Raw genomic sequence first — 20,835 nt, 5'->3', positions numbered from 1 at the left:
TCTTTATCTAATTTGCCAGTTAGTAGCTGTGCTCTATTTTGCAATCTCAAGGGAACTGAGCATTTCTATTCTCCATGTTGTCTGTCAGGTCCCTCTTTTCTTGAGACACTCTTTTTTAAACAAATCTCAATATTTCATTATCCAGTACAGAGAGTTACAACTGTAACATTGAATTAAATTGCTCTCTAAAGTCAAGGGAGTATAATTGCAGATTGTCCTGCACTCCCTGGATGGAAAAAGCTCTCTTGGCCCTAACTCTTCCTTGTGGTTGTGGCCAAAGTACCCTGAGGGGAGGCATTTGGGAAGCCATGGATAGGCATTGTCTGCACTATGAAACAGGTGCCATTCCCAGTACTGAGGTCTGATTTCCATTTCCCACTGCTGGGCTGCTGATGGATGCAGGGCTCCCATGTGAGATTCTCCTGTGTCCTCAGTGGCCCTGCAGCTGGGAGTGCTGTAACCCTGACACTGACCAGCTCCAGCACCCTGAATTCTATTGACTTTCTGAGTCATGTTAAAGCACAGAAATCCTTTCACATTGTGACTTCCTGCTAAAACCATAATTTTATTTCTTTGTTCCACCATACAAACTTCTTTAACTCTCCCTTCACAGTTCCATTATGACTCAGAGCCCATTGACAGAGTTCTGCTCTCCCTGTAGGGTGATCCCTCCCAGGGAACCTTGTTCCTCCCAACAATATCTGAGCACATATCCTGACTGCCCTGTGAAAACCTTGTGTTCCTCTAGGAACATTTAAGTTCTCTGTATTTTTATTTCCATGGAAGGAGGGTGGACTCAGAGGAGCTTGTGGAATAAGTCTGTAAATAGTTTTTTCTGGTGGTGGTGGTGAGTTGGGTTTTTTGGAGAGTTTTTGTTTGTTGTTTTCATTAATACCACATTGCTTGGTGCATTTCCTGGTGGGACAGTGCTTGAGTTCTGCATTATTCGCTAGGCAGGTTTTGTAACAGGGTAATGCCTGTTGTCATTCTCATTAAACCAAAGTCCCAAAATATCAATTTCATTCTTCTAAATCAACAAACTGTAACTGCTGGGACAGTGAGGACGTGTGAAGCTACTGCAGTTAATGCAGAGGCTGTCCAGGGGCTCTCCCAGGAGGGAAAATGTGCACTTGTATTAACACTCAGGAATGGATGAAAAAGCCCTGAGTACCTGCTCTCAGAATGAAAACTGGAGCCTTCTGCTCCTCTATGAAGTTATTTCCTCTCCCTTTTATTCAGTTGTTGAGAGCTTTATTGCATTTAATATTTTTCCTAATACAGCATTTTAGAGGAGTCTGTGGTAATGGCACTTATTTTCTTTGCTGGCTCAGTCCTTTTGTGTTATCACAGACAGTTCCAGATTTTAAACAATTTGCTTACTCAAAATTTGAGCCAATTTTTTTATGGAACTCATGTAAAGTGGGCAAAATTAGGGCAGTCACTGGAAGGGAAAAGACCTACAACTTCCACAGTAATGTCATGTCACAGATGGATGCACTCAGCTTTTTCACTGCCAGAATGCCACCTCCATTTTATTCTGTTCTTTTTATTTCTTCCATTATTGAGATGGTAAAATTATTAAAATTAAGTTTTTTTAATTGATGACCAATCAAGCTTTAATGAGCTTGGTTATTAGTTCATTGTTTTAGTTGTTTTAACTGGTGATGTGATACACTAAGCAATAAAAAGGCAATTATTAAAAGTACATCCAGTTCTGGTTCTACAGCTCAACAAAATGAGCATAATGAACAAAGCAATAGCTGGAACTAGTGAAAGCTTTCATTTCCCTTTCACTATTACTATCAGATTAATAAATCAAAATACTAGGAGGTGTGCACCTGAAACAGGCACCTCAGATGTTTCAGGATAAGACTTTCATGTGGAACATTGGTGGAAATCAGTAACCTGACCTTTTAGAGAAGATGAGACATTTCAGTGCTCTTTCCAGTGAGTAAATGTTGAGTGTGAATCTCTTTGCTCTTGCAGTGTGGTTCAAACCCAGGTCACATGTGGGAAAATCCATTTATGCAATAATCCTGGGAGCTACAGCAAAGTGATTTGGGTTGATTTCCTGTTAACTGGGTTGTGTTGTTTCTCCTCAGCGTTTGGCTTCCGTGGGGCTGGATGCCAAAAACACGGTTTGTATTTGGGACTGGAAGAGAGGAAAGCTCCTGGCAACAGCTACAGGCCACTCTGACAGGGTAATGTATGGAAGCATTCCTGGGTTCTGTCTGGGAGCTGCATTGGTCTTTCAAAAGGCATTTTTGTTTCTGTTAAGTTGATGCAAAGGTAGTTCTGGTTGTTCTATCTGATTTTTAAAATACTGGACAAGATGTTTATTCCTTCTCATTGGGCCAGACCTAGCACAAGGCTCTGTTAGTAAACCTAGGGAGGAAATACCTTGTACCTACACACTGAGTAGGATGATCTGTAGCTCTTCATAGGAGATGTGAAATGGGTGCTCCATGGATGCTCCGAGATCATCTTGTCTCTGAGTGTCACAATTTAAAAATACAATTTGTTCTGAGGGCAAATTTAGTTACATCCTTTTCAGTTTTCCTTAAGACAGTTACCTGTAGAAGAACCTTGATTGAGATAAATATTTCTTTTATATATGTTAGCTTTGGGTAAAGGATCATAAGATGAGAACTGATGAGGTATAAGTTTACAATGTTATTCAGGATTAGAAAATGTTTTACCAGGTTTAGCATAAGCAGAATACTTCCCTGACATATATAAGCACATGGATGCATACATTAAAATAAATTATGGACACATTCTGACAACTTGTATGTATATTATCATATTATAACATGGTTTACCTCTGTGAAAGTTTTGCTGCTGACCTCAGTAAGTGCAAGATCAGGTTCCAGAAAATCAGAATTCTCCAGAAAATAGGCTGGAAGTACTAAACTCTTAGTTCCAGTAGACTTTCCCAACCAGAAAAAGGAGCTTCTGCACAGAAGAGGGAGTGGGAAAAATGCCTATGGAAATATTGTTTATTCAATAACATCCTCCAGCTGGAGTGGATTGGCAGTGGGGAGACAAGGGTGAAGTGTGTTGACAGAACTGTGTGAGGAACCCTCTGTGTTTGCCTTGATCTTTGATTAGAAGGAGTTTCAAATTTATCTGTATAGTGTTCCTTCATTTTTATTAATATGTTCCAACAGAAATTATGGCTAAGCCCTGGTAAAAGCAAGCTGACCCTAAATACCATTACTGTATAGGATAAAATATCAGCTGAATGTATTTCTTAACAGATATTTGATATTTCCTGGGATCAATATCAGCCAAACAGAATTGTCAGCTGTGGAGTAAAACACATAAAGGTAAAGAGCTTTCATTGTTTACTTGGAAAATGTACTTGCACAAAAAAAAAAAAAAAAAAACAACAAAAAAAACCTGTGTTCTTACCTGATAAGGACTTGAAATATAGAACAGATAATATTTTTCTTTTTTTATGTGAACATTTTGCAGAATGTTTTGTTTGAAGCCAGTTCAGACATTCAGCAGTGCCTGAGCTGCAGATTACCTGAACAAGTGAGGAAGATTCTTTGATGTAATTTTCATCATTATATACTTATAATTTTGGGTCTTTTGCCCACTCCATTCCACCCTAATGGTCTCAGCCTTCAGGGCTTTCCGTCATCCAGCATCACAGGGGTCACTGTGCAGAACCAAGATAAAAAGTGTGAACAGAGTGACCTCCTGCACTTGGGCTTCTCATGTAACACTCTGAGAGCTGTGCAGGGCCTGCAGAGACAAAACTCTGGTGCCCCACTATTTGCTCCTCTAATCACCCTTTATGGAAGTGTTTGAAATAGAAGCCTACATACATATTAGATGTTTAGGATAAAACATTCCTATGACTTTGGAAAGCTTAGAAACAAATCCTTGTCTGCCAATATCCCTTTCAGGTTTCTATTTTTCTCCTGTCTCCTCACAAACATTCCTAACAGATGGCAATTATTTCACATGACTGGGGTGGGAAGAGCTTTAACTAGAAGTTTAGGAAACCAGTTAATATCTCTAGTTCTGGTTCCTGAGAAGCTCGTGCCCTTAAACCACCACTGCTTCAAGCTGTGGGTGGTTTTGGCAGCAGTGATACCATCTGTTGTGTTCTGCAAGCTGTTTTCCAAAACCTGTGTTTGTTTGGCACCTATCTTCTCTTTAAAATGGCCATAATCACCCTGAACACAGAGAATACCAGGCACTGTAAATCTATGGAGATAAAGGAATGCCAAAAAATAGGAGAAAAGCAGCGTGGAGGGGAAATTACTCTGTGTTCCCCTCCACTGGTGCTCCAGCAGCTCCTTGGTACGAGGCTGTGGGGATGTGATGATAACAGCTCTGAAGGAATTGTATCACTGTGGGAACTGGGCTGTTTATTCTTTTAGCACTCCAGTTCTGCTGGCTCATTTGGCTGAGCAGGGATTAGAAGCTGAGGTAAAGTCCAGGAGCTCAGGAATCTCTCCCTGAGCTCAGGATCCTCCCTCCACCCTTCTACCACTGCTGCCTCAATGTTAGAGAACTCCTTCCTTCTAGCACTCCTTCCTCAGCTGACCAGAAAGGAGGAGAATTCAGAATTTAGGTTTTACTCAAGCAATGAGAGCCCTGGGGACAATGCTCCCTCTGCCTTCTGAATTGGCTGATATTCTGAGGCAAAGGGAATATTTAATTGAATTAAAGAAAAGGAGCTGAAATAAAAAAATCTTGATCCAAGGATTTTCTGGAATAAAGAATTTTAGAAAAAATACCTAAAAATTTGGCTGTAGGCAAATGAAGTGGGAACAGAAGGATGTGATGAATCCATGTCAGACACATCACTATTCCTGTCCAGGGTCTGCCGGATGACAGAGCAGGGGTGGCTGCACTGACACACTGTGCTGTGCTGCACCCCAGAGATTTGCTGTTCTGTATCTGTGCCTGTCCAGAACGTGCTGATGCTGACAGGACTGGAGATTTCAGCACTTCTCTTGCACATCTCTCATTGATATTCTCTTTATTCTGCCTTCCCTGGAATGTCTGGTCCTTGAAGGGGAGCTGAGTACACAAACTGTGGTCTCTGCTTGATTGTCCTGCTTGTTGGGTAGATCCCTAATTAGAGTCCCAAGTGTTTGAGATACATGAATACAAGGAGCTGTCAGTGGGGAATGAACTTCTTGATAACATCTCCAGTGTTAGGAGCTACTGATTTGCTACACTTTTCAGAATATTAGCCAACTGTGTGCCATGGACCCAAGAGCACAAGCATTTCATGTGCAGATAGAAATAGTAGTTTATTATAGTTATTATAAACTACTGTTATTGTAGTTTATTATGCCTTATTTACCAAATTAAAGCTGGAAGCATCACCACAGCATGGGGTGCCTCTCTTTTTAGAGTATGTCTTGAGGTCTGCCAAGTCTCACTTCATAAATGGAATGGTGACGCACACTCAATGCAATTTCCAGAGCAAACATGTTTTGAAAAATAAGTTAAAAATCTAAATTGCCTAAAACAGGCCTAACAAATGGGCAAGAATGGAATTTCCTCAAGCCTATGTTACCTGAATTACCTAAATACATGCATCTGCCTTCAAAACTTCATGAGACGGACTTATTTGTAAGATTTAAAAGAAAATTAAATTCTTTCTGGGTTCACCTGGGATTTAGAAGTGCAGACCCACTGTTTCACTCTTTATTCTGTGCAACAGTGAAGTTTAGGAACATATTTTCTATATAAAATGCAATCTGACATGAAAACATGCCTTGATTAATGTTTTGCACAAAGCTCTGCACAGAGAACTATTCATAGAAAAAATAAATAGAGAAGGATAAGAACTGAGCAAGCACATGTGATACAACCCAACTTTTTCCAGGCTCAGGATTAATCACCTCACACAGCCTCCGAATTCCAGGCTCTGGAATTGCAGATGATGATGATAAAGTCCCAAGAGGCCCAAAGTCCCTCTGGAGACGTGTTCTGCCTGTGCTGTGCAATTATAGCAATAATCCTCCTTCACACTTCCGAGGTGCCTGGAAAGCTCCTGGTGGTGTTCAGCAACCAACAGGATTTCTGAGCAGCTAACAAAGCCAGCATGATTCAGCAACCACTTCTTTCCAGCTTCTATTCTTTTTTTTTTTTTTTAATAAAGAGCAATACTGTGTATAATATAGTTTTAAATTACATTCCTTCATTATAAGTTAAAATTAAGTATTTTTGGTTTCCATTATACTGTACTCCTAGTCTAAGCTTCTGCTATTTTCCCCTCTTGGGTTTCTTTTGCCCTTATTATGCTTATGAATCAAATAACCTGAGAATGATATTTATTTAAATGATATAAATGATATTTATTTAAATTTGAAAAAAACACTCTTACTAAAAAACAAATAGTTTGATATTTCTAGCTCACCTCCAAAGACAACCTTCTGAGACAAACTTTGTTTTCTTCACTCCTCCTCCCCAGTCAGTCTTGGATTCCTTTTTGCAGAATGTTAATGACTTTGGGGTGGCAGCTGGAAGTCCCCTTTCCTCACTTGGGAACCTGCTACTCTGAGAGTCAGGGAGCTGTCTCATGTACAAGTGTTTGCAGTCCCCATGAACAGATGGTTTCTCAGTAACTGTGACTATATTTGAGGGGCAGAACTCTCTCAGTGCTCTGGAGAAGGACAGAAATGTCTGCTCCAGCACACAGGTTGTGTAAGATAAAGCATTCTATCACTTCAGTGCTGTAGCTGTATTTTGCAGACAAGAAAAATTGGATTTGCTTGGGTTTAAAAACATGCACTTGTCTGGATGGCATTTCCCAGCAAAACCTGATAAAGGGCAGTGAGAATGAGAAGGGGCAGTGAGGCAGTGGTGAGGCAGCATTGAGCCTCACCCCCTCAGGCAGTTTGAGCCTTTGTTTTGGGTTTAGATGTTCTATATTTGCCTGGAACTTTCCTTGGTAAATGGGCAGGTTTTGGGGTAGTGAGTGTTCTGATAGGACTGAGGGAATCTCTTCAGTGCCTGCCCAGACACTGCTCTGACAGGATGTGTGTCTGAGAGCTGCACACTGATGAGAAAAACCAGAAACTCTGCAGAAACCTCTCCTGATCTACCATTTACATTTCACAGTTTTGGACACTGTGTGGAAACGCCCTGACAGCAAAGAGAGGAATATTTGGTAAAACAGGAGATCTCCAAACAATCCTGTGTTTAGCCTGTGCTAAAGAAGACATCACCTACTCTGGGGCTTTAAATGGGGACATCTATGTTTGGAAAGGGCTCAACCTGGTGCGCACAATTCAAGGAGCACACAGTGTAAGTGATGTTTTATTTCTGTTTGATAAGGAGCTGTTCATTGAATTGAAAGACTTCCTGGATGCTTAGCTGCAAAGATTTCCTTCTGTTTCAGGTCAGAAGGATGGCTGAGGCTGTTCAGCAATTAAGAATTTAGATGTAATGTTGTAGTTGTTGATATCTTGCCAACAGATGCTGAGCTGATAGTGCCAACACTGCTGGTATTTATAACCTCCATCTAACCAAGTAAACAAACCTCAGATGAAGTCTGTACATCTAAAGTTTCACAGATTGAGTAGCTTCAGTTATGATCAATTTACTTAAAAATAGTTGGTAAGCAGATTATCTAGGCTTAAATAAAATTTTCCCACTGAAATTCCCAATGCTGGAGACTGACTCCTCAGGAGAGCTTCAGTGTGGAGCAAGCCTGTTGAATATGGGAGTTTGCACTCCAGCCACCCTCCAAAGAGTTTATACTCCAATTGCCTCCATAACACACCCACAAACCACCACCCCTAGTCTGCAGCTCTCATCATTACAGAGTGAAAGGGGGATGTGCAGGATGGTGTTAGATTTCTAACCAGTCCAATACAATTAATTTCTTTCTGGTTTTCAAGTAGGGATTCCTTGTCTTATTTCAAATGAGGACTGCTCCCATTTGGAATATGACTGTGGGTAATGGCATTCTGATGTGGGGTTTCTGATCAAAAGGAAACAAGACAATTTTCTTTAGAAAAGTGGTATGACATCTAACACTTTTTACTATAGTTTTGTTCTAGAAAGAGCACTGCAAGAATAATAGTTTTTTTCTGATCTCCCAAAATTAGTTATGGTGACAGTTCATCAGGATTTGTAGGACCTCTTCAAATGAGATCTAAGGACTGATTATTTACAAAAGTAATCCCTAATTTATGAAAGCAGAGAGACTGGAGTCAGTGGGATATTTTACCTGAGGAGCTACCATGAAACTGCAAATGCAGTGACACAGGAATGTCTTTGGCAAGCAATAACCCCCTGTAGTATATTAGCAGAATTCTGTTTGCAGAATTTTAGTTAGGTTCATTAAAATGATTAAATACAACCTCTTTATACATAATGTGATGAATTATGGAGTTTGCCATTGCTAACACACAATCTTTATGTAATTAATAATTAGGAATATTAATTTATGAAGACATTGCACAAAGCCACTTTGAAATTGGAGGTCTTCTCTCCATTGTATTTATCTCCATGCGGTTCAACTTATCTCCCAACCAAGGTGTTCCTGATAAAATACTGGCTCAGCAGGCATTCCTTGAAATATTCCAAGGTAGTTCAGCACAGTCATTAATCATGAGGCATTTTCAAAACCAAGGAGAAATTCAGACTGTCATAGAAACTTGTTTTAAACAAAGAGAATGGATTGACACTCTTTCAGTTCCCGTCAGATCCCAAACGATGTCTGAACTGAATTCATGATGAATGTCTCAGTCACCTCTGCTCCTGGAAGAACATTTGTATTGCTTGTTTGCTTGGTTTTGTTTATCACGGGCAACTCTTTACTTTAAGTGCTCCACTAGTTCTTCAATTGTCCTTGTCATAATATTCCCAAACCTAAATGTGAAGTTCTGCAGATAGGCTGTGTCACTGCTATTTGCACAAAGGTTTCTGCATAAACCATTCGAGTGGAGCACTTGAAATAAAAGCTTTGTTTGCTGGTTTGCTTTCTGGATGGGCAACATTCTGTGCCCAGCAGTTTCTGGCCTTCAACAAGAGTCTGTTTGAAAACGTTTGCTTTGTGTGTTTAAATTGCTTGTAAAGACCTTTGAAACTTGGGCTGCTGTTGGTTGACAGGCTGGAATTTTTAGCATGTATGCCTGTGAAGAAGGCTTTGCCACTGGAGGGAGAGATGGCTGCATTCGCCTGTGGGACACTGAGTTCAAACCAATCACTAAAATTGATCTCAGGGAGACTGAGCAAGGATACAAAGGTAATGAGCTGTTCCTTTAATGGTTTTTCACACATCTGGGTAATGGATTGTGACAGCATTTAATGTAAAGCATAGATGTCTCTGCATACTGCTGACTTTTTACCTTAATGACTGTATTTATTTTGGATCTGTATTCCCTCTCTGACAATTCTGTAACCTGTGGAGTTTCCCATGGTTCATGGTATAAACACAGGGATAAAATCACTGCTCCCCATTATGCAAATGCAAGAAGATAAGTGAGAACTAATTAAACACCTTAAGATGGGAGAATGAAGTTAGTCAATCCTTAATTAATTAATTAATTACTTGCAATTCATTTAGCAAATTGAAATTTTTGGAACCTAATACTCAGAGATGCTGACCATCTGAACACTCTACTCATGCACTTGGCATGGTAGCACTTGGCAGATTTGTTGGAGAGAATGTTATTAAATTGGTGATAATCACATTTGTTGAATCTAATCCTGCTTCCTGTGAGCTCAGTCATCACTTTATTTTATGATCTGAAGCACTTACAATCTCATGGATCACAATGCACACTTTATCAAGGGTGTAGTGTTCACTCATAGAATTTAGCCCCCAAAAAAACACCCAAGCAGCAGTCCCTGTGCTCTGCACTTCTGGCTTTATGTGTTTTTTTGCAGCCTCAATCATAATGTCTAGCATGAATTTCTAGAAAACAGCAACAAATAACCAAAAATCAAAGATCTTGGGCAAGTGAAAGCTGCTACTCCCAGCCTCAAGCTTTCAGTTGTCATTGGCACCGATGAATTTAAGCACATCTGAAGCCTCGAGCAGTGGTGGAGCCTTGATGCTTACCTGGGACCTTCTGTCCCTCCCTTCCAGTTATTGTTCCAAAGCATTTTGCAAAGGCATTATCTGTCAAACAAACCCTGAGAGCAGATAATCTTCCTTCATGTGCTCACAGAGAACATTGCCTGTCCCACATCCAAAGCTCTGTTTGTATTCTAAATCTTAGCAATGTCCATCTTCCACCAAATTCCAATCTGAATTCCATTGTGTGGTCATTGGTATGTACCAAGATGAATGTCAGAACTTCAGTATGAATTTAGCTAAGTCATAAAATGGCATTAGAAAAATTAAAAGCTGTTGGAAGTGGACAGGAAAATAAATTAGGATTAATTTAACCTTCTCAGGAGATGAGAATATTTTATTTATGTGACCAATATTTAACTGCATTATGTATTTGGTTCCAAAAAATGTGAGAATGATGATGTGAGGGTGACCTTGACTGCATGAGAAATGGACTTTTTTATTCATTCACATCTCACAGCATCCAGATCTATTATCCAAACTTTTTTCATGTACTGGAACAGAAAATACCAACCCTGCAAGCAGTTGACCAGAGAGTGCTACCAAATTGCTCAGCCTGCTGAGAGGGTGTTTTTGAGCTTGTGGTTGGTAAAATTCCAGCTGCAAAGTAGGGATCAGATTTGTGAATAAGATCAAGTAATCTTAAATTTATACAAAGCAAAATTCTGTTGGTTTGGGAAGGAGGGATATCTTTTTAAATATTTTTTTTTAATAATCCATTTTGATTAAAGTGGAGAAGTGTGATACATGGGTACAAACCATTTAAATTCACCATTAAAAATTTTATTTGAATGCGCAGAAAAGTAAAGCACTGGAAAAAGGAATAAACCAACTTCAGTCACAGGAACCCCTTGACTAAATGTGAAAAACGCCAATCTCTTGTTTTTAAAATTTTAAAAGTTTAATAGTAATAAAATGGTTATAAAAATAATAATACAATTAGAGTAATAATAATTTGGACAATAACAGTGATGTCCAGCTTCCCTTGGTCAAAACTATAAATCCTTGAGTTGATGTTTGTCTTCCTTTCTCAAGCTGCTTTTCTCTGTTTTGTTAAGGTGTGAGATAAGCATGTTTCCTTTATATATATTCCAAAGCTATAGTTTCAAGGATACAAGCAATATTCTAAAATTATACTTCAAAAGGTTATTATTGCAAACATTTTTAAGGCTTAACTACAAGCAAAGAGCAACATCCTTAACACTTTCGTTCAAATGCTCCTAAATTAATTGTGAACAAAAGATGGGTTCAGAGGCCTTCTTCCACGCTTTACTTTCCTCAGTTATTATTAGAATTCATCTTTATAAGTGTCCCATGGTGAGTTTCCACACATATCACAATCACAAATGCACACTTTTTATTTCACATCTGGAATTGCAGCGGTGTTGGCTGTGCCCCCTGGCACAGCTGGCACTGAGGCAGCTCCCGCTGTGTCCCCAGGCCTGTCCATCCGCAGCGTGTGCTGGAAAGCTGACAGACTCCTGGCAGGGACACAGGACAGCGAGATCTTCGAGGTGCTGGTGAGGGAGAGGGACAAGCCCATGCTGATCATGCAGGGCCACTGCGAGGGGGAGCTCTGGGCCCTGGCTGTGCACCCCAAGAAGCCTCTGGCGGTCACCGGCAGCGACGATCGCTCTGTGCGGTAAGGCTGCACTCCTTCCTTCATTCCATTGCTGCACAATGCACCTGAAGTTGTAATTTTGTTGTAATTTTGACTTGCTGGCCTTATGCTAAGACTCTCTTAAGACAACATTCACAACCCCCCCCCCCCATATTTTTCTTAGTAACTTTGTTTTTTCTCTTCAGTTTTCATACTTGGGTGCTGCACATCGTGTAAAAATAATCTGAATTTATGTTCAAAATGTGCTGCATTTGCATCTTCTGCTTGTATTATTGATTTAGTCCTGCTGTGTACAGGGCATCTAAATGGGGAATGGTCACCTCATATTTCTCTTCTGGTAATATCAAGCAACAAGCTTAAAGCCTAAATACTTTTGTCCAGTGTTTTACTCAGAAGGTATTTGCCTCAGCCTTGAGTGTTTAGGAAATCTGATCTAGAACTAATTCAGTTACAATGCCAGAAAATGAGATTAATGAGAATGCACCGACGTCATAAGGGGAAGTGGAGGGGCAGGCGCTGATTGCTTCTGTCTGTAACCAGTGACAAGACCCAAGGGAGCAGCTGGAGCTGAGTCAGGGGAGGTTTCGAATGGATATTAGGGACAGGTTCTTTCCCAGAGGTGGTGGGGCACTGCCCAGGGAATGGTCACAGCCCCAAGGCTGCCAGAGCTCCAGGAGTGTTTGGACAACACTCCCAGGAATGCAGAGTGGGATTATTGGGGTGTCTGTGTAGGGCCAGGAGCTGCACTGGTGATTCTGATCCAACTCAGGATATTCTGTAATCTTGTGTTTAGTAACTCCATTTGTGTCTTCAGGCTTTGCAGCAGCGTTTTTAAATTTTGTCTACGTATTTGTGGACATTGTCACAAAGTCAAGGATGCTCCTTTTCCAGTTCAGACTCTTCCTGAGCCCACACGCACAGAGCTGCTGTGTTCTCACCTGAGCATGGACTCTGCCCAGTGGAACTGATTATTTACCTGTGATTAAATAGATGGGGGTTTTCCTGAGCCAAAAATCCATCTCCTACCATACACTCAGCTTCTGATTCCTGCTCCTTCAGATTGCACATTATGATTCACCTCTGCCTTGAGGCTTGCTGCCCAGCTGGGATTTCTTTTTTCTTTCCTTTCAGTCTTTTCACTTGTACTGGTTTCCTATCCCTGCCATCCCTCATCTCATTCTAACTCCAATTAAAATCCAAGTGAGAACCCCACAGAACTGCCAGCTGTTCTCTACAGTTGTGTTTTCTCCCTGCTCCCCACAGAGGATTATTTCTCTCAGGTTGTGCAGTGCATGAATGGTCTCCTCTGCTGGGGTTTGCCTGCCCAGTGTCACAGAGAGACACAAATATCCTGGCAGGGTTCAGGTCAGTTCTGGAGGAAGGGCTGCAGAGCTGGGATTAGCATTGCACTGCCCTCAAGCCAATAAGCCCCACTAAGATGGGATTTCTTGTCTTGAGCTCATCCCCTGGTGGACAGAGTAATTCAGCTCCTGGAGCTGCTGACTCAGAGCCTGACCCTGCTCGTGCCCCTCCAGGATCTGTGTGCACATCAAACCTTGATTAGTGCTGCTCTTACCATTCTTATCTCTGCTGGAGCAGTTCTGATATCCGTGATGCCTTTGGATGTGCCATTCTCTCCAGGGATTTTACTGCCTGACATCACACATCTTTGGGCTGTTTGGGCACTAGAGAGGGTAGCATTTGAATGCTACTGGGATTTTTTATAGACTGTGGCTTCGTGTGAGGAATTCCCGTGAAATGTATAAATACTTTCAATAAGATAAAAAAGTACACAAAAGTATTTTCCTACAATTTTTCTGTACTATTTAAATTGCATCCACAGGGATATTTCTGTATTGCCCTTCATTGGGTAAATTTTCTCAGTATTCAATTATCACACTATTTTTCAAAGAGTGGGTATGTAATGGAAATCTAAATTGGTTTAGAAATAAAAGTATTTAGTGAGTCAGATGGTGTTCTTGTGCCCGGGATGTCTGAATGAGAAGGGGATTGACTGCATTTTTCCCTAGCCCAGCTGAGAGAAGTCTCTAGCCAAATATAGGTTTCTAACATTTTAAATTTCCAGAGCAAACCATCTCAATTAGGAAAGCTGCCTCTTCCCTATCTCTTACCACAGGAACAGGGAAAAATTATCATTCTCTAAAGGCATAGAGAAATATTTATTTCATTTATTAAATAAACTGTCATGTTTTGCAATTGGACTTCCAGAGTATTGGACTGCTTTATGTAGAAGCAACATTTTGGAGCAATAATTGTATTCTAGTGTTTTCTTCAAAATCTTTCTAAACCTTCCTGGTTCATTCCATGTGATGTTTGGCTCACAGCTTCTCCCTTCTGAGACTGCAAGATTCTTGATCCTACCTCATGTTTGTCTTTGAAAACAGTTTTAATGTCCCACATTCATTTATTTTCCACCTTCTTGTCAGGCTCCATCCAAGTTGTGTTTATGCTGTTTATTCCAGTGCCAAGAACAGAACTTCTCCTTTGGAGCCTCTTGTGCTCCCAGAGCCTCCCAGCTCCCTGTGCAGAGCTGAGCTCAGTGGCATCCACATCCTTGGTGCCAGTGCCTTCAGTAAAACCAGGAATTGTTACTGTTCCAGAGCTTTTACTGGAACTCACAGGAGGATCTCCCCTCCAGGCTGGGGCTCCTTTCTGGCCAGCTTTGCTCTGCAACTCAGTGTCATGTTCTTGCACAAATTGTTCTTTTCTCCAGTTTAGCACATAATCACATCTGCTGATTCATAATTCACATATTTTACTGAAGGTGTTATCAGGACATTACATTGATGACTCTATCCTACCAAAACAAAGATAGTTGGGTATTTTCTTAATTCTTCTACCCTGAGAGACGTCTTTTATGCATTTTTCCCCGTTATTTCACTTGTTCTTTAAATTTCTAAGTATTGCGGCCTGCTGAGATCTGATGGGTCAACCTGTAGTGATTTGGGAAGCTCCTTCCATTCCTTCAGAAAAATATAGGGACATTATTTGCCTTTGTCTTAGGACAAAATTTACTGGTTGATTCTTTTCAATTGCATTGATGTGAATGAAGGAATCAATATGCAGTTTTGTCTCCTAGCTCATTCAGAGTTAGGACAAGAAAGTCTTTCCTGTGGTTGGAATATTGATGTTCCCTGAGTGTTGCTTTCAGTGAAAATTTCACTCTGAGCTGCATTGACCCTTCCTGTCTACAGAAACTTCATTTTTATTATTCACTTTGGGGAATTCAGTCAGATAAGTGAAGTCTGGAAATAACACCAAATGGTGATGAAATTGAGCCTCACTCTGTTTTCTTCTACCACAGTTGTGTTCAGGTTGAAAGGAGCTCAATCCTTTACACAATATTAACACAAGGGGTGTGTGCAAGGGATTTTCCCAGCTGAGTTAGACCTTTGGGGTTCCTCCTGAAGACACCCAAACCCTGGGCAGTCAGGAAAAGCCCCCTCCTGCTTTCCCTTCCCCTTGGGGCAGGTTGTGGAGCCTTGCTGACCATGCCTTGATCGCTCGCTGCAATATGGAGGAGGCCGTACGGAGCGTGTCCTTCAGCCCTGACGGGTCCCAGCTGGCACTTGGGATGAAGGATGGCTCCTTCATCGTCCTCAGAGTCAGGTAAGATGAGAAAACACTGGGTATCTTATCAGAAGAAAAAGAAATAATAATTGCAGGTGCATCTATATCCCTTTTAAAAGGTGGCAGTTTGGCAAAGAGAAAATCTATGCTTTAATAAATTTCAAAATATTTATTCTTAGGAATAATGTTGATAAAATTTAAGATTTTCAAGTGTGGCTGTTTTCCTGTAGTCTGAAGTTATACAGGTATTTAGTGAGAAGAAAAATGCAAAAAGGAGAAAACATAGTTTGGAGAGGGTCTTCTTCACTGATGATTTATTTCCTGTCATATACATACCAGGCAAAATAATTGGTAATCAAAAGACATTTGTAAGTATTTTCAAGATAAACCTGAATTCTGTTTTTTGTGTAAGTGGAAAGCCTTTTTCTACATGGCTGCATCTTAAGCATTTTCTGTCTGAAATGCTGTTATGGAGGGCACACAAAAGCAGGTAAAGCCTTAAATTGGCCATAGTGTGAAATGGCCAAACCTCCACTGTGATTTCAAAACACAAAAGCTGTTTAATTGATATCTGGAAGAATTTACCCCCTCCTGACTGTACTCCTTGTGTTTGCCAAACATATACTTAAAATACTTGGAACTCTAAACTAATAGGAGGCAAAAGCCTGGAAAAACCCCTGTAATGCTCTGCTTGAATGACTTTAACAAAACTTAAATGAGCTGTTCGTATTAATTTAAAAGCCTTCCCAGTGACTATTTTTCTAAAGAAGTTAATCATCTTTATCTCCCAGTAATCTTGTCCTTGTTAATTTTTCTGATGCCTCCTAGAAATCTCTGTGTTGGGTTAGGAATGCCTCTCCTTCCAGGACCCTGCTTTTAACAGTGCTGTGTGTCAGGGTTTAAAAGACAAACCTACAAAATGTATCTCAGTAAACTTGGGTTGGATGCTGCTTCATCAGCAGTACTTCATTAGAGCAGGTGAAGAGAATCATTGTGGACAGGCAGAGTGGTTTCTATCTGCTGCTTAAAAAATGCTTAAAATCAATGCCTCTCCTTCCAGGACCCTGCTTTTAATAGTGCTGTGTGTCAGGATTTAAAAGATAAACTTACAAAATGTATATCAGTAAATACTGAAGTACTAGCAGTACTTCCAATAGAGCAGGTGAAGAGAATGAGGAATATTGTGGAAAGGCAGAGTGGTTTCTGTCTGCTGCTTTAAAAATGCTTAAAATCAATGCTTCTCCTTTCAGGACCCTGCTTTTAACAGTGCTTTGTGTCAGGATTCAAAAGATAGACTTACCAAATGTATCTCAATTAACTTGGGTTGGATGCTGCTAGCAGTAGCATCCAAGTCTCCCAGTAATCTTGTCTTTGTTAATTTGTCTGATGCCTCCTAGAAATCTCTGTCTTGGGTTAGGAATGCTTCTCCTTTCAGGACCCTGCTTTTAACAGTGCTATGTGTCAGGATTTAAAAGATAAACTTACAAAATGTATCTCAATAAACTTGACTTGGGTGCTGCTAGTAGTACTTCATTAGAGCAGGTGAAGAGAATCATTGTGGACAGGCAGAGTGGTTTCTGTCTGCTGCTTTAAAAATGCGTAGAAACAATGGAAGCAACAGGAAGTTATCCACAAAAAAAGAGGATATTTCAAGTGAAATCTAATTTCTATTGTACAAATTATTCAGTGCATCTATCTCATCTGTGCCTTGCACATTGCTGGAGTGCAGCTGTGACTGTGCCCTGTGGCCCCTGCAGGGACATGACCGAGGTGGTTCACATCAAGGACCGCAAGGAGGTGATCCATGAGATGAAGTTTTCCCCCGATGGCTCCTACCTGGCTGTGGGCTCCAACGATGGGCCCGTGGACATCTACGCCGTGGCCCAGAGATACAAAAAAATTGGGGAATGCAGCAAATCCTCCAGTTTCATCACCCACATTGACTGGTCTGTGGACAGCAAGTTCCTGCAGACCAACGATGGTGCTGGAGAGAGGCTCTTCTACAAGATGCCCTGTAAGTTTACAAGGGGCTTGTGTTATGAATGATTAAATTTTGGTTTTGGTTTGAAGAGAGCACCACAAACATGATACAAATATTACAGGTGAAAGTGGAGTTTCCTGGCTGGAACATAGAGAAATACCCACTGCTCGTTTTTTCAATATCCTCAGCTTTAAGGAGAGGCTGTCTCTGCTGTGTAAATTACAATTTTTTTCATAACAACTTTTACAGCTTAACTCACTCTTAGGTAACTGCCAAAGCCCTTCTGTCCCTATTGTCCTTTCTTGATGAATGATTCCTGTTAGTGATCAGAATGTTTTTAAGATTATAACTAAAAATAGGAGAATTGTTTGAGTCAGCTTGAATTGCTGAGGTTCTCAATGTAAAAGCTTGTTGGTAGAAACAACACTGATAACTAATTGACTTATTCTCACTCTTATTTGAGAATGCTTTCTAATATTTAGAGGAAACTTTTGCAGAAGAGAGCTTTAGAAATAAAAATTTGGGCTGTTTTGAGCTAGTTTGGCAACCTTCAATCAACTCTGAAACAGCCCCTGTAAGTAAAAAGTACCAGTACAGAATGGCTGACTGACCAAATACTCACATTTCAGGGACTTAATGTGGATTAAAAACTACTAGCACATGAGCGTGATTTAAAATTGTGGCACTTGAAAGTGTTCTAGGAACTCTTGCCATTCACAGTACTTTCTACTGAAGGCATTTCTTTGGTGGATTTGGAATGATGAAGTTTTTCCATTTTCCTATGTTTTTATCATGCCAATCCTAATTAGCATACTAATTCTCATTAGTATTCTAATTATTTCTAATGCAGCTGCATTAGAACTCCTCAGATGTGTGCTGTCCTCACACATCACAAATGAGAGATTATAGTAATTTAAAGGAAGATTGTGACTCTTCGTAATTGAGGTTAAAAATTAATTACAGCTAGAATACACAGATAAATACGATGAAAAGAAACAGAGTTTCTAAAAAGCAAATGATGAAATTGGTTATTCACCTGCACATTTTCAGCTGGGAAACATCTAACAAGCAAAGATGAGATCAAAGGAATTCACTGGGCTTCATGGACCTGTGTGATAGGAGCTGAAGTGAGTGGAATTTGGCCAAAATACACAAACATCACAGATGTCAACTCTGTGGATGGGAATTACAACAGCTCCGTGCTGGTGACTGGTGATGACTTTGGCCTGGTGAAATTATTCAGATTTCCGTGCCTAAAGAAAGGTAAGGTGGAATTTTGTATGGCTGAAAATGCAAGATTCACCTCAATACTGTATCAGTGTATTTTCTAATGGTGGCTTTTCTTTCTGGTGTAAAATTCCAATTAGTGAGCGCACAATTCCTGTGAGTATCAATGGATACAGAGAGCAGACTTTAACCCTCTCTGTGTAGTTGTTTTCAGAAGTGTTAAGAATGTGTGGCTGCTTCCTCAGGATTTGCACATAAAACCAGCAATCCAATTCAAGCAACCTTTTGCCTTTCTGTGAGCTTCAGTGTTTAATTTGATATCACATCTCAGTGTATTTTCAAAATTTGTGTTTTAGAAAAAATGTAATGCATGTGTTGAGTTCACAGTGGCACTCATGGGCAGAAAGGTGAAAATAAAACCTTGTGTGTGTCTGGTACTTCCTGCCAAGATTGAAGTACTTTTCTGGCAACTGAAGATATTGTCCATATTATTTTTATATCATAATTACTTTTATATCAGCATATCAAATGAGGCATTTGAGTATTTTTTGGTTTTCAGCTTTCACAAGTGTATGTTTCTATTAGGAACCTAACTTCATTAGTATAAGATTAATTTTCCCCTCACATAGCAGCAGTTCTCCTGTTGTTTCCAGGAGCTAAATTCAGGAAATACGTTGGCCACTCAGCCCACGTCACCAATGTGCGCTGGTCTCACGATTTCCAGTGGGTTTTGAGCACAGGAGGTGCTGATCACTCCGTTTTTCAGTGGAGGTTTGTGCCAGAAGGGATAACCAATGGCATCCTGGAAGCCTCTCCACAAGGTAAACATCATCTCTGTTCAAGTATTTGTTAAATTAAATCAGCACAGAATGCAGCACTGCTGGGAGAGCTCTTATTGATTTAGCAGGAAAAAAAAAATCATAATTCTTTGGAATTGCATATGCTCAGCATGTTTGGGACATTGAAGCTGTCAAAGACAAGCCTTGGTTTGGGCCACATTAAAAGCTGCTGCAGTCTGCAATATTTGTGTTGGGGAATACATAAACAGCATTCCTCAAAGTGTGTGGAAGAAGACATTTAGAGGGACTGGATAATTGAATGTCCAACCTTAACCATCTAACTTGAATTCATAAATCACACTACACATTTAATTGTTTAATTTTAGTTTTCAATGCAATCTCATGTATCTCACAACAAATTTCTCATATTTATGCAGTAGCTGTACCTCAGATATTCTTCTTGTTATAGTCATGATCTTTATAATATCCTACCAAAGCCATATGAACTGTGTCATGGTGATTGCTAAAATTGGGATTCCCTGCAGCAGAAGGGCAAAATTTCACTCTGTACATGCACAATTTGGTAAATTATCTAAATTACAGCAAATATTTTAAGCACAAAGAATGATCAGTGAAAGCTTTTATTTGTCATTTCTGTGTGTCTGCTCTCCAGACCCTGTTTTGAAAGCAGAATTCTCTGATGCTGGAACTGTACCAGTAGCTGCTCAGTGATTTTGCTTCTTTCTGCCACCTTCCTGCCCCGGGCAGGGAAACAGGAGAGACAGAAATGAAGGCTGACACATTCAGTCAGCCCCCGTGACTTTTACAAGCTGCTTGAGCTTCCAGATTTCTTGAATACTGCTTTGCCCATAGTCTAAATTATATAAAAATGTCACATACTATTTTCCTGTGATTTTATGTGTTCAATATATAGATTTTTAATATTTTTTTTTAAGCAGAGGGTGGTGTTGATTCCTACAGTGAGGAATCAGATTCAGATTTATCTGACGTGCCAGAGCTGGATTCTGACATTGAGCAGGAAGCTCAAATCAACTATGATCGCCAGGTGAGTGTGAAATAACTCCCAGGGCCAATTACCTGGCAAGTTCCCATCCCTGTTCAGCACAGAGAGGAAGTTTACTGCTGACTCATGGACTGCTCTCAGTTATTTTGATGGAATTCAGCTGATTATGCAAGCAATCTACATAAACCCTTGAGCCGGAGATGAGAATTTGAAAGGGTTTGGAGAAAAGAATTTAGAAGTGTTTTGGGGGTTGGAAGGTGATCTTTAAGGTCCCTCCCAAGCCAAACCACTCTGATTTGGACTCTATTTACAAGTGAGTAGAACCTGGTTCCAGGAGCTGTGGTCATTTTGAGTATTGCCTGTCCCCTTGTCCAGTGAGCTCTCAGCTGCAATGGGAAAGGTCAGAAATCCCTCAGAGCAGGACTGGGGTCTTGTATTGAGGGGGAAAATCACAGAATAACTTGGTTCATGTTGATTTAAGGGGTTTAATGGCTGGTGTGGGGCTGCTTTCTGGGATGTGGGAAGCTCACCTCTAATATTCCAGGC

At 40.4% G+C, this 20,835-nt stretch overlaps 1 protein-coding gene across 6 annotated transcripts in view; it reads left to right on the top strand.

The window, feature by feature from the left end:
- Positions 1–20,835, top strand: part of EML6 (EMAP like 6) — a 93,427-nt gene that overhangs the window by 31,921 nt on the left and 40,671 nt on the right. For 4 of the 6 annotated variants that reach the window (XM_058019862.1, XM_058019861.1, XM_058019865.1 and 1 more), the window contains 10 exons: positions 2,103–2,201; positions 3,261–3,329; positions 7,099–7,284; positions 9,097–9,232; positions 11,507–11,708; positions 15,180–15,317; positions 17,036–17,292; positions 18,310–18,522; positions 19,140–19,307; positions 20,222–20,331. In XM_058019862.1, the coding sequence (XP_057875845.1) occupies positions 2,103–2,201; positions 3,261–3,329; positions 7,099–7,284; positions 9,097–9,232; positions 11,507–11,708; positions 15,180–15,317; positions 17,036–17,292; positions 18,310–18,522; positions 19,140–19,307; positions 20,222–20,331 (1,578 nt within the window). The remainder of the gene's footprint in view (positions 1–2,102; positions 2,202–3,260; positions 3,330–7,098; positions 7,285–9,096; positions 9,233–11,506; positions 11,709–15,179; positions 15,318–17,035; positions 17,293–18,309; positions 18,523–19,139; positions 19,308–20,221; positions 20,332–20,835) is intronic. The other 2 variants (XM_058019866.1, XM_058019863.1) reach the window with 1 other exon arrangement.

This window comes from Melospiza georgiana, chromosome 3, assembly GCF_028018845.1.
Source record: "Melospiza georgiana isolate bMelGeo1 chromosome 3, bMelGeo1.pri, whole genome shotgun sequence".
NCBI classification, from domain to species: domain Eukaryota; kingdom Metazoa; phylum Chordata; class Aves; order Passeriformes; family Passerellidae; genus Melospiza; species Melospiza georgiana.
This window is presented reverse-complemented; position numbering and strand designations above follow the sequence as displayed.